At 38.4% G+C, this 14,356-nt stretch overlaps 1 protein-coding gene across 1 annotated transcript in view; it reads right to left on the minus strand.

Annotated features, from left to right (window-relative positions):
- The window catches only part of setd2 (SET domain containing 2, histone lysine methyltransferase), a 138,067-nt gene that overhangs the window by 75,202 nt on the left and 48,509 nt on the right, over nt 1-14,356 (minus strand). Inside the window, exons 4-5 of the mRNA XM_069922090.1 lie at nt 5,850-10,546; nt 3,643-3,771 (exon numbers count right to left, since the gene is read on the minus strand). Coding sequence (XP_069778191.1) covers nt 3,643-3,771; nt 5,850-10,546 — 4,826 coding nt within the window. The remainder of the gene's footprint in view (nt 1-3,642; nt 3,772-5,849; nt 10,547-14,356) is intronic.

Raw genomic sequence — 14,356 nt, forward strand, 5'->3', positions numbered from 1 at the left:
GGAATTACTGTAATTATTGCCATTTTACATGATTTAGGCAAATTCTAGGTCTCTTCCACTTGTTTTGTTACCTCTAAAAGGGGCTGAATGAATAGATTACTAAATACCTTATAAAACTCTGTGTTTTGTCATTTGGTAGTGTTATTAATGTATCTTTTATTTCTACAGTTGTAAGGGGTTTTAGCAATTTATTTTGGTCTTCTAATTGTAATTGTGGCTAATTCAATGCTTGATAAAAAATTCATCAATTTTGTCATTCTTTCCTGTATTTTTTGTTTGATACAATTTCTTATAGAATTTTTGAAAATTTTAATTAATCTCTAATGGATTATATGAAATTGTTTATTCTCCTTTATTGCTAAGATAGTTCTTTTTGCTTGTTCTGTTTTAAGTTGCCAGGCCAATATTATGTGGGTTTTCTCTCCTAATTCAGATTATCGTTGCTTTGTTTTCATGATTTTTTTTACCACTTTGTACATTTGTAATGTTTCATATTTTAATTTTTTCTCAGCCAATTCTCTCTTTTTCTCTCTATCTTCCCTTCTCAGTAAATCTTTTTCTATAGTTATTATCTCTTTTTCCAACTGTTCTATTTCCCGATTATATTCTTTTTTAATCTTAGTCATGTAACTAATTATTTGTCCCCTAATAAAGGCCTTCATTGAGTCTCATAATTAATTTTTTACTGAATTTCTATTTATCTCAAAATGTATTTTGATTTGTTGTTCAATGTTTTCCCAAAATTCTCTCCTTTTTAACAATATAGTGTTTAGTCTCCATCTCTATGTTTTCTGTGGAATATCCTCTAACTCGATTGTTAGTAACAAGGGTGAGTGGTCAGATAAAAGTCTTGCCTTATATTCCATCTTTTGAACTCTCCCCTGGATCTGAGCTGACAACAAGAATATGTCGGTTCTAGAATAGGTTCTGTGCCTGCGAATAATATGAGTAATCTCTTTCTTTAGGGTGCTGCTTTCTCCATATATCGATTATTTTCAAATCATGCAATAAGTTTAATGTAAATTTGGTTTCTTTATTATTCTTTTTGTTATCTTCCCGGTTTTATCCATCAACAGATCAAAGCTAAAATTAAAATCCCCTCCTTGTAAAAGATGTCCTGCATAAATTCCTGATCATCTTCATTAGGTGCATAAATGTTCAGCAAGTTACAAAATTCTAAATAAATTTGGCACTTCATCATTACGTATCTACCCACAGGGTCCGTTATCTTAATTGGCAAATTCTTATCAACTAATATAGCAACTCCCCAGGCTTTTGAGTTGTATGATGATGCCACTACATAACCTATCCAGTCTCTCTTCAACTTGCAGTGTTCTAACTCAGTTGAATATGTTTCTTGTAGAAATGCTATGTCTATTCTTTCCTTTTTAAGTAGTGTCAGTAGCTTTTTTTCCCTTAATTTGATTGTGGATTTCATTAATATTAATAGTCATAAACTTCAATGTACTCATCTTACTCCTCTATTTTCAACTCCCTCTCTCCTCTTCGACTCCTCCATCTTCCTTCTTCCAAAATCACTCTTTAAATTATTCTTACTCTTTACTAGACGACACAACTAATAAAAAAACCCCAAAATCATAAAAATGTTATTTTAAAAAAAACATTAACTCCCCTTGTTCTGAATTGTCCTTGCTATCCCGCAAGACAACCACAACTCCTTTTTCTACCTGGTTGTGATATTGACTGCAAACGTCAACAGATTTCGCAGTGGGTAGATTCTCCCCCTTCCCCAGAGAAAACCCTATATATTATTCTTAAAAATATAACAAAGCCCTATTTTTTTTAAAAAAAACTTTAAACATCTATGTTCAAACTATTAATTTTCATATATATATATATATACACACACACACACATATATATATATATATATATATATACACATAATCTTAACAGTCCTTTTAATATTTCCTCTGCTCTTCTTGTTGCTTATTTGGTAATCGGTCTGCAAAGCGATGAGCTTCTTCTGGATCTGAAGACAGTCTATTTTGCCCACCAGGAATTAATACCTTCAACACTGCTGGATGTCGCAACACAAAGTTATAAACTTTTTTCCACAATACCGTTCTTGCTAAATTATACTCCTTTCGTTTCTTTAAAAGTTCAAAGCTGATATCTGGATAAAAAAGTATTTTTTTCCCATTGTACTCCATTGGTTCCTTATTTTCTTTCACTTTTTTCATTGCCAGTTCCAATATTTTCTCTCTTGTTGTATATCGTAGTACTTTTATTAGTATGGAGCGTAATTTCTGATGTGGTTGTGGTTTTGGCACCAATGCTCTGTGGCTCTCTCAATTTCTATTTCTGCTTGGAATTTTTCCACTCTCAAGATCTGTGGGATCCATTCTTTTATAAATCTTTTTATATCTGCTCCTTCTTCACCTTCTTTCACACCCACTATTTTTATATTGTTACGCCTGCTGAAATTCTCTAAAATGTCAATTTTTTGGGCTAATAAATCGTGTGTCTTCTAAATCTATCCATCTTCCAGTTGTTCTCTCAGCTCATTCACCTCCATTTCCATGGCTTTCCCTCTGTCTTCAACATCATCAACTAGTTTCCTCACATCTACCATAGCCTTCTCCATTCTCTGCATTTTTAAATCTGCTTCTTGCGTAACTTTTTTTTATAGTATTAAATTCAGTCCTCAATGTGTCCATTATTATCTTTATTTGGCTGTCAAAATACTCCTTATCAATTGACTGCTTCTGTTTTGTACCTTTTATTTTTTTCCTGTAAGTCTTTATCTTCGTCTTCGTCTTCTTGTTCTAACTCCATTTCGTGGCTCCTTCTTCTGTCGATGTCTCTTCAGCGGCCTCTCCTGCCGCCACTGCAGCGTCCCGCTGCCGGCGTCTTCGCTATGGCATTTCTTTCTTGGGCTCTGCAAGCCAGCATTCCAGACCACCTCGAGGGACGTCGCCGCCCAGCTGTCCACTCACCAGCCTCGCTGATCAGGCCATTCTCTTGTGAAGAGCTCCCTGCTCCCAGGCCTTCATCTTTTTTTTCTGGTGATTTCTTCATCTCCTCTCTGCTTGTTGTTGCAGTCTTTTCCTTCTTTGGAGCCATCCTCAGATTGTTCTTATACTTTTTATCTTGTAAATTTTTTATGTTTTACTTCTCTGCTGTTTTTCTGCCGTTTTTTCCCCAACTTTCTCTGCGGAGGGCTGGTATTCCCCAACCAGCCACTACTCCATCACGTGACCACCCAATTACTAAATTTTCTTGACCACATTTTCTGTGTTATGATAATGTCCAACACCAAATGATTTGATTCATGACCTAGGTTTCTCAACTGAACACAAAAAAAATGTGGAAAGATGGATGCTTTGGACCACCTTAACATTCTGTGCATCCTATGGACAAGAGCCAAGTACTACTACTGATTGCAATTAACTGAATTCCACCCTCCCCCCCACATTGACATTCATCATATATATCTTTGCTCTAAAAAGTATACTGTCTGACCTGCTGAGTTTTCACTTCAATCACTGTGTCTGCAGACTTTTGTGTTTTACTCTTGACATTTGATTGTCTACCAAAAAAACAGCATATTCTATCCAGAGCTGGAGTAAGAATTCAACATTGGCTTAGATATTTAATAATCATCAGAAAAGCATTTACCATTCTATCATGAGTAGCCGATTGAGGCAATCTTCACCACATGCCTGCTCCCCTCGTTCCCGATCCTCCCTTGAGAGTACACATTCACACTGCATGCGCTTGATGTCTCGGTGAGATTTGCTTTTCTTCCTGTACAAGTTAAATGAATCCATTTAAAGTTTGGAAAAGACACATTGTGAAAACCTGGTTGGGCTACACCAATACCTCTATAACTTTTTGACACATTTCTAAAAAAAGTGGGAGTAAAGAAATATTCACTGTGGGCAAGAGATGTCTGAACTTTAAATGCAGCCCGAATTGTCCTGGACTTCCCCATCATTTTTAACTTTTTTGATAGACCAATTCTTCACCCTTCCAACTCCATAAAAACAGATCAAAATCATACAACTTGCCTGCAACTTATCTTTCTTAAAAAAAAACAATGATGATAGCAAGTATAAAGTTACGCGAGTGAATGTTCTCAGGTCCTTTCAAAGAGCCCATGGCACAGGAGAAGTGAAAGTTACTGGGCTTGGCAAGAAATATTGCAAATAGGAAGAGGAATTACTGGAAATATATTAAAAAATCAGCAAGAATTGTAAACTGCTTCTCAATCCTTGTCATTAAGAGTTCAAGTCCCATCTCTAATAGCAAAAGTTGCTCAAACTCTTGAAGTCTTGCCATTGGCAAAAACACTTCAAAGGTCTCCAACCATTTACTCTGCTTCTTTCCACAATATTTTCAAGTCTCTGTGTCATTTCCACTGATCTCTGCAGAAATAAATGGCTTTTCCTTAACTCTGTTTCTCACTCCAAAACTTCCTTTTCAACTTGCTTAGATTAACTGCATTGCACATACTTTCAAATTAGTCATAAAACTCCTTTCATTTAACCTGACTTTCTGTCTCTCTTCTGGAATTCACTCCTCCTCAGTCAGACTCTTTTCTAACCACATGTACCATTTGGTATATATTCTTGGTCTCGAGGTGTGGTCATTCCTTCTCTGCATCTCCCTCATTCTAACTCCACTCTATTTGTGTAAATAGCCTCTTAGAAAGTACATTAGGAACTAGAGATTCTGGAGGAATAACTGAATAGATTTGGCTGTTTTTAATCCATTGCAACTCAGAGCCTCAATCAGAAGATCCAAAATACAGAGAAGCAGTTGAAAGGCTGACGTACTATAAAATATTTGACTCAGGATAGTTTTGATGAAACAGAGTCAAATTATCATAAATTATTCAAATTGAAATCAAAAATTGCAAATTGTGATTCTAAATCAGATTATGGAGAACAAAATGAGAAATACTCATTGGCAATCCTCTCTCAGGGGGAGCATTCAACTGTCACATGATTGCAGTCTTAAAATCATTCACAGGATTAAGCATTTAATCTTGGCTGACTATATCACGCAATATTGAGGGATACAGATTTCACTCACTTGTTTCTCTTAAACAATTAAACTACCTCAAATTTTTAAACTCAAGAAAATATGTACATCTTTTAACCTTCCCCCTTTTTATTTCTTAGTATCATTTTGGTGAATCTCCACTGTACTCCTTTGTGAAGACTGGCATCTTGACCATAACACAAAAACTGCGGGTAATGTGAAGACTGATATGGGAAAAAAATATACAAATCATCATTGTATTTTTATTTTTGAGAAGTGAAATTCTCATCAATATAGTGAAATTCACAGAATAATGCAGCTTTACTCATCTGTCAGCCTTACCCAATCTTGATTATATACAACCTCAGATCCTCCAATGCAGTCTATAAACGGGCCATTAGGAATGGACAATAAATGAAGAGGTTGCCAGTGATATCCACACCCATAAATGAATTAAATCATTCTCATCTTTCTTCCAATTCTTTTTTGCTCATTATCCTAAATCTGTTTTCTCTAATTATTAAATTGCCTTTCAAAACACTTCATAACAATGAACACTTATTTTTTAATTAAACCTTTCCTGAAATGTACTCAGCTTTAAAAGGAACAATTCCAGCTTTTCTAGTTTCTCCAAATAACTGAAGTCTCTCAGACCTCACATTATTCTGGCAAAATCTCCTCTGCATCTTCCCTAGGCTTTCCAGGAAAAAAAATGCAAAGTCTAGAATTAATCATAATATTTGAGTGATTTAAAAGGTTGGCATAACTTTCATTTACACCTTGGGCTAATTATAGTCTAATTAAACAATTAATATCAAACAATACTGAAAAAGTGTTACCTCTCTGTCAGATACAAATTTTCTTCAATTAATTCAAAGTAAGGTGGCATCATTCCCAATTTTGATTGCTCCTTCCACCACTGAGAATTTTTGAATTCTTCCATTTTGCACACAAGAGTGACCCATTCTTTGGTTGGCATTGTGACCAATGGATCAGGTTCAGTGTTGATTTGCTCATAATACCGTGTATCGGCATCACTTTCCAAATCAGTGTCCAGCTCTTCCATCTGTGGCTTCTGGGTCCCTCCTTGTTCATCGTCTGACTTTTTCTCTAGCTCTTTGACCCATGACTCCTTATCTGCCGTCGAGTCGCTGGCTTTTAGCACCAGAGTGGTCCCCTTATTGGAATTGCTAGTTATTTCGTGAGCCTGCAGAGAGCTCACGCCTCTGGGAATGGATTGTGGGTCACGGTTGGCTGTTTCCCAGTTATAGGTTGCAAAGTCATCAGTCATCGAATCAGGTTGTACCTGTCCTTGAACATCTGATCCAGAAATGTCTTGACCCAACTGGTAGTTATTGTACACGACTGATTTAGCTTTCAATCTGGGATCCCAGTAACTGGCTCTGTTACTTTGCCAGCAATCACTCATGTTGCCCAAATCGACTTCCTCTGTTTGACAGCCATACTTTCGGTATAGGCCATAGCTGCTATCTGGCTGCTGACAACTGCTACTAGGTTTTTCTGGTTGGGAGAAGTCCCAATCAAGACTTTCTAAATACTCTGGGCTATGAAAAGATCCCCGATCTTGGACTTGCTGCTGAGGCCAAGGGGCAGACTGTCTGCTGTCTGGCTTTTCCCTAAAATTGTTCTTATCCTCGTGAAATGCCCGAGCACCGTTGTGCTCTGCTGTTAAACTGTCCAATTTGCTGCTAGGTGATTGCAGCTGCTTTTCTGCCAATCCATCCAAGACTGGTGATTGCACTGAGCCAGATTTCTCATTTGACAGAGGGAATTTGTTTTGGTCCACACAAAATTTCTCAGGCTGACTCGTGCTATCTGCCTTGTCAGTCAACAACTGCTGTTTGCAGCTCTTGTGACTCTCATGCTCAGGCGAAAGCTGACTTGAAGAAGCTTGTGGTTGGTCCTCTGGTACTTTTGGGCAGAAAGAATGGCTAATCTGAACTACTTCACCACTCTGATCATAGTCATCAACAATTTCCTGGGGGATAGTTCCAGATTCGACACCATTCGGCTGAAGTACCTCAATGGGGTTCTCTTCTGTTTCTCGCTTATTGCCTTCAACTCCTAAATGGTTCTTTTCTTGCTGATTAGTTCTAGAAGATGATGGAGAAGAAGAAGGAGAAGACATTGGACTCTTTTCTTCTAAAGTAAGAGTGGAATTCTTTGGGACTATCACAACAGACTGCAAGCGGTTCCTAGGGACACTACCGTCATCAGAGTCTGAGCTTGTTTCACTTTCTTCGCTCTCATGTTCACTACTGCTCTTAGCATCCACTGAACAATCTCCATTTTCAGAGCTTACACTGTTGTATTCGACATTCATACAGCTACTATCACAGTCAGACTTGGTTCTAAAATTCCGTAAATTGTGTTCCACTTCATTTGAGCTTGTAAGGTTGGGAGGGCTGAGAGGCAGCTCCATAGTTAATTCTTCATCAGTTTCTTCCTCATCAGAAATATCCATTGACTGCTCTGGTTCCACTTTAACAGAACTATCTGGTTTGGCAACAAGAGATGTTTCTTCATTATTTGAAGATGGAGTTTCAATCTTCACTGACTGCGACTCCTTAGCTTCAGAATTAAAGTGACTTGCCAAATCCATGTATAATCTAACTTTCTCAACCGAATCCCAATTCGGATTGCTGAACAATGCATTTTGTTTAGGTTTGCAACTGCTAAAGCTATTTGTATTGTGAAATAGTTTGTCAATCTTTAGTTCAGAGTCACCTCCTTCATTGCTATGTTGTTCCTCCTGACTATCCACAGCCCTATTTTCAGTTGATTCTTTGGCTGAGAGCTTTACATCCCTCATGCAACTTTCAGGGTCAGCTGAAATGGACACTGTTTCATATAAATTAGAATGGGATACAGTTGTGAACTCACCCAGTTTGGGATAAGTCAAAACTTGTTCTCTCTTGCTGAAGTGTGAAGTGTTGAATTCCTCCATTTTTGCATATGCCAAGTACTTAACCTCATCCGGGCTGGGATGCGGTAAACCTTTCAAAGTATGAGCAATAAAGTGATGTTGGGATGACATTTCACTTGATAAGTCATGAGATGAAACCATAAAATTAGCCTCACAGTGAGATACAACTTTATGTTCATCATCCGATTCTGAGCAAGATGAAACTTTTGCCAATAATCCATGGAACTTAGAAGTAGGTGAAGAGCCAATTATTTCAACAGTGGGTCTTGAGAAGCAGCATCTCCTTGATGAATCTGATGCAAGATGTGGTGAGGTACTTACACAATTGCTTGATTGGTAATCAAGTGAGGAACAAATATCACCTGATCTTAAGACATTTTGTACTGTTCCTGACTTGTGTAGCTCAGGAACCTCTCCGAGTTCATCCTCAGACTCAGAGCATGAAGTCCTTCTTAATTCTCTGTCAGATGGCAGAGGTAAAGTTCTCATCTTATGAGATCTGGAACTCGATACATTTATCCTCGACTTCCGATCCAATCTACTCTTTTCCCAAGGTTCTAATTCAGTTTCTGGTTCAGAAGAGTCCACTTTCATTAATTTCATTTCAAAGCAAGGATACGATTTAGAATGAGTTGGGGTTATTACTGAGTTTTTATCTGGTCTACTGTTAGTCCATGAGTCCAGTTCTATTTCTGCAGGATCCATTTTAACTACCTCCATTTCACAAAATTTATTAGATTTAGTACGAGATCGTGTCACCATTACAATCTTCTCTGATGCATTGTTAGCCCAGGAATCCATTTCTAGTTCAGAGTTGTCCATTCTAATTGCCCCCATTTGATGACAATTGGTTGATTTAGAATTCTGTGGGGATATCCGTGAATTAATATCTGGCTTGAGACTTCTAGAATCAGATTCTAGTTCTGGGGAATCATCCCAAATTGTTTCTGATCCACAACAAATGGGTGTTTTGGAATGAGATGGAATAGCCTTTAAGTTACTATCCAGCTTTGAACATTTCCTCAAGTCTACTTCTGGTCCTGGGGAGCTCTTCTTCAATGAAACCTCATGGCAAGAGGTTAAAGGTTTGGAATGAGATGCAGTCATCCTCAAATAACCATCAGATTTTGAAATTTTTCTGCAATCTAATTCTAGATCTGACAAGTTAGATCTGGCTTCTTCAGGTTTATGACAGGAAATTAATGATTTTGAATGGCATGATGTTTTCGAATGACCATCAGGTTTGGACAATTTTCTCAAATCTAGTTCTAGTTCAGAAGAATTAATTTTAGAGCTTTCAGATTCAAAGCAAGAAACTGGCATCCTGGATACTTTATCTGATTTAGAATAAGATTTAGTCCTTCTAGTCTCCCTTTCTGATTCAGAGCAGGATGAAGTGGCTCTCAGATCTCTATCAGACCTTGACTGGTATTTCCTCAAATCTCTGTAGGATTTAGAATGTAATGAAGTCCTTCTCAAGTCATTTGACCTTGGATGATATCTTCTAGAATCTTCTTCTGAATCCGAACAAGAGGAAGCATCTCTTAAATCAGCACACAATTTGGTTCGGAAAGATTTGCTCCTTTCTGAGTAAGGAGAACCTCTGCGATATCTGTCTTTATCAGGATAATAAGAGCTCCTTGACCAGTCTGACTTTGAATATAAAGAAGGTGCTCTTGGATCTCTATCAGAGCGAGATCGAGATGAACTGAGTCTTTCTTCTCTTCCATATTTTGAGTGTGCTGAAGTCCTCCTTGTATCTCGATCAGACTTTGAACGGCCACTACTCCTCCTTTCTCTTTCAGGTTTGGAATGGGAAGAAACCTTTTCCATCTCATCGCTTCTGGAAACTGTTGGATATTTCTTAACTTCTCGACTGGATTCAACATTTTTTGTGTCATGCAATTTCAAATTAGGTGATTTCCTTACCAAGTCCATCTCAGACTCAGAGTCAGCTGATAATACTTGCACAACTTCTTCTGCCTGAGTAAGTTTCCTAAGCTCATCATTTTCAGAAGATGAAGAGACATTCTTGAACTCCTCAACATTATCATCTTTCCCAACATGGGACGTACCAAAATTCTGATTTGATGGTTTAGTTTCAACAGCAACTTTTATCACAGTTTCAATTGCTCCTGCAGAAAATTTCTTGATGGCTGATTCCACAGGTTCCTCCACTGACGAACTACATGGTTCCCTGTCCGACAAACTTGGAGGTCTGGATGCATCATTCAGATGCTTCTTCTTGAAGTGCACCTTGCTCCATTCAACCTTTGATTTGGATGGAGACGATTTTGTAGTCTCTGGAGCATCAGCTGTATCTGAATCACTTTTACTCTCCTGGTTCCCTTTCACAGAAATCAGTGGCAACACTGGAGGTGGAGTCCTGACTTCATCTAACTCAGATCCAATAACACTTTGGAACCTATTTCGTAAGGTCTTTGTTACATTGAAGGTGAAAGACACCTTCTGACGTCCTTGATCCTCAAGGTTGACCTTTGCTTTGGTGCCTTTAGGTAGAAAGCGACTACAACCTTTTGATGCTTGAACCTTGAGAAAATTCAATACCGATGGATTTTCTGCTTTGATCTGCAATAGTATAGGGGAGACTTTAGGTACAATTCTGCAATATCACTTTATTTTAATTACAATATTAAAGAATTATAAAACCAACATAGGAACTAAAGTTAGGCTACATAGTCCTCAAGTATGTTCTGTCATATCCACTATAAACTTATCTTCACAAAACCTATCCCTTGATTATCAGAAATTTATCAAGATGGAACTTAAAAGTAACAATTGATTAAAGATGCATTGTCATCTTTGGAAATAAGTTTCAAATTTCTATCACACTCTACATGAAAAGGTGTGGCCTCAATTTGATCCCTAATCCCAAATTACTTCCCCTCTAATCACCCTACCAGCTCTCAGTGAAAACTTTCAATCAGGTCATCCATAAAACTTCAAAATTTCTCTTTCAATCTTTTTATTGAAGTTTATAGAACAAGCACACATTGTATAGAGAACACAAGGTTACCAAATATGAAGAATATAAGTATATTTCCAAAAATAAAACATATACCCCTTCCCCATCCCAAATTTCAACAACAATCAAAGTTTGTGAATTATCTCATTATTTAATTCTTGGAACACCAGTTTTCATTCAGGTAAATCTGGCATGTGTGAATTTCACCTGAATGCCTTTTCAACAGGACACAAAGGTCAGAATATGAAGACAAGTGGGAATTCGGATAAAAAAAATACTACACTGGTGGCCTTGATATTTTTTTTTAAACAGAATACTATACTTTCCCCTCCTAAAAATTTAATAATAAATTACAATCCAGAGCAAAAAGTGCTGCAATTGGTACCTGAAACTAGATTATTACCAATATCAAATTGTTATTAAAAATGCAGTTGAAAAACTTAATTAATCATTAAATTAATGCAGGATAGATATGTTGATAAAAGACAAGAGCCCTAAGATAGTGAGAAATTATCTTGGCTTAGAAGATCAAACCATGGAATCTGTTTGGAAGGAGTAAAATAATAGCAAGGGAAAGAAGTTACTAGTGGGAATAGTCTAAAAGCCCTCTAACATGAGACTGTCAGATAAAGGTTAAATCAAAGAATAACAGGACATCTAAAAAAATGATAATTAGAGGCAGCCTTTATCTTCATGTGTATCAGATAATTCAAATCTGTTTACATTCCTTTTTAGGGATTGCTGCCAACACCACCACAAGTTGCCCATCCCTATTTACCCTCAAAATATTGATGGCGGAGAGTTGGTGATGGTTCTCCCTTAAATTTTCAGTGGGAGTTTGAGGAATTTGGCTCAATAATGATGAAGGAACAGTGATATATTTATTATAAGTCAGAATAATGTACGACTTGGGGGCATTGGGTGAAATCTGCATATGGTGGAATTCCCATCTGCCTCATCTTTAAAGGTGTTAAAAGTTTACCGATTTGAGAGGTACTGTCAGAATAGCTTAGATGAGTACCTCCAGTGCATTTTACGGATGGAACATACTGCAACCAGAGGCTAAAAGAAAGGATGTTTAGAGTGATGGATGGAGTGACAATCAAGCAGAAATCAAACTGCTGGAGGAACACAGTGGGCTAAGCCATATCTATGGCAGGGATGGGAAAAGGATTGGAGCACAGAGGAAGTGTGAAGTATGATTGCCAGATGAAGCCAGGTGAGAGGGATGGAGTTGAGAGCCAGCAGTAGATGGATGACAGATGGAAACAGGAAGATAAAGAAGAAAAAGGCAGATGGAACCAAGTGAATGAAGGGAGAAACAGCTAGGAGGGTGACCAGCTGAAATACAAAAGCTATCAGTGGATTAGAGTCCATTCAGACAGTGTGCAAGGTGTTCTTCTAGTTTGCACTAGGCCTTACCCTGGTAGGGGAGAGGGCCAAGGAGGAGTTGTTGTGGAAATGGGAAGTAAAAATGGCATTCAATGAAGATAACAGGATGGCCATTGTGGACAGAACACAAATGCTCTGTAAATCTGTGGTCAAGTCTGCACCATCTCGATGATGAAGAGGAGCACCAAATGAAAAGATGAGGGTGGAAGAGATGCATGTAAGTCTTTGCTTTAGCTGGATGAGCGGTTTAGGTCCTTGGAAGGTGATGAAGAAGGAGGAGTAAGAACACCTCCTGTGTTTGTAGAAGAAGTGGCAGGGGTCAGAGGAGGGATGCGCGGACAACTGAGTCATGAACAGAGCGGTCCATGCAGAAGAATGAATGTGGTGGATAAGAGAAGAGGTGGTTAGTGGAGGGACAACACATAAATGAGCTGGAGAAACTCAGCAAGTCATGCAGCATCCGTAGAAAGCATTAGGAAATCGATGTTTTGGGCTTGAAATCTTCATCAAGAATGCCAAAAATGAGGGCGATACCTGAATAAGATGGGGTGAGGAGCCCAAGCTTGCAGATAATAGGTTGATGCAAGTGGGAGGGAGAAGAAAAGAAAGGAGGTGGGAGGTGATGGGCAGCAAATGGTGAGAAAGATTCTGTTAGGAGAAGGGAAGGAGGTGGGAAGCTGAAGGAAGGAGTGTGTAGGTAATAGACAAGGGAAAGAGAAGGCGAAAAGTCAGGGATGAGGGAAAGTGAGAAGAAGTGGGGAAGAACAAAAGAGAATGGGATGTGGACAGTGTTTCCAAATATTGGAATTTGATATTGATGCAGTCTGGTTAGAGACTGCCAGAACAGAATACAAAGCGATGTTCCTCCAATTTATGTGTGGCCTCAACCAGGCAGTACACAAGGCTGTGGACAATGGAGTGCAGCAATGGAGCATGGAATTGAAGTGGCTGGTCACTGGAAGATCCTTGTTGCTGCAGTGGACAGAGCAAACATACTTAATGAAGCTATCTTGAAGTCTGTGCCCAGACTCCCCAATGAAGAGGAGGCTGCACTGGAAGCATTGGATACAGTAAATGGATTTGCTTGGAAGGACTGTTTGAGACCCTGAATAATAGTGAGGGAGGAACTGTAGGTTCAACTGCAGCATTTCTTGCAGTCACAGGTGTAAAACCAGCAAGGGATTAGTAATTCTATCCAAGATCTTTAGTTTCTGCCTAGTCTTGCTCTGTATCTTCACCTGGCTTGCACCATGTTTTAGGAACACCTACTTGGTGTTGATCCCAAACCATCTGGATTAATCCCAACTTGTTTATGATAGTGTATGAAGAATATGCCAGGACATGAGGTTACAGAATGTGACTGAGTACAGTTCTGCTGGTGGTGATGGTCAATAGATAATTGAGAATGCCCATTTATGAGCTTCAAGATGGTTAAGTCTATTCCATTTGGCATGACATATTGGATAGTCACTTGGACCACTGATATCATGGACAGATGAATCTTCCACAGGTGGACTACCAACAATGAGGTTGTGTAGGTTTATCTCTTTTGTTGGTTCATTCATGAGCAGCTACATAATCATTCTGGCATCTTTATCCTTCTGGACTCAGCCAACTCAGTCAGTGGTGATGCTAAAAAAACCCACTCGATGATAGGTATTGAAAACCATCTTCCAGTGTCCCCATAACTTTCAATTCTTCCTCCAAATATTATCCAATGTGCAGGGGAACTGATTCTGTTGCTGAGGGAGGAGGGGAGGTCATAATCAAATGGATTCAGTGCTTGTGTTTGCTCTGATGGCATCGAGATTTCTCAGGGTCTGGAAATAATACCGAGTTGCTCCATGGCTGTAGGGTAATAGAGGAGTTTGGTACACCATTTTGAAGTTATGATTCTGTGCATTAGACTACATCAGACTGTTGCTTGATATAATCTGTGGGATGGTTCTCTCCAAATGAGTGATTAGGAATTTGCAAGGTCATCTAATTGGGAGAAACTTTGTGTCCAAGTTTGATGCTTA

The sequence above is a fragment of the Narcine bancroftii genome, chromosome 2, assembly GCF_036971445.1.
Source record: "Narcine bancroftii isolate sNarBan1 chromosome 2, sNarBan1.hap1, whole genome shotgun sequence".
NCBI classification, from domain to species: Eukaryota; Metazoa; Chordata; class Chondrichthyes; order Torpediniformes; family Narcinidae; genus Narcine; species Narcine bancroftii.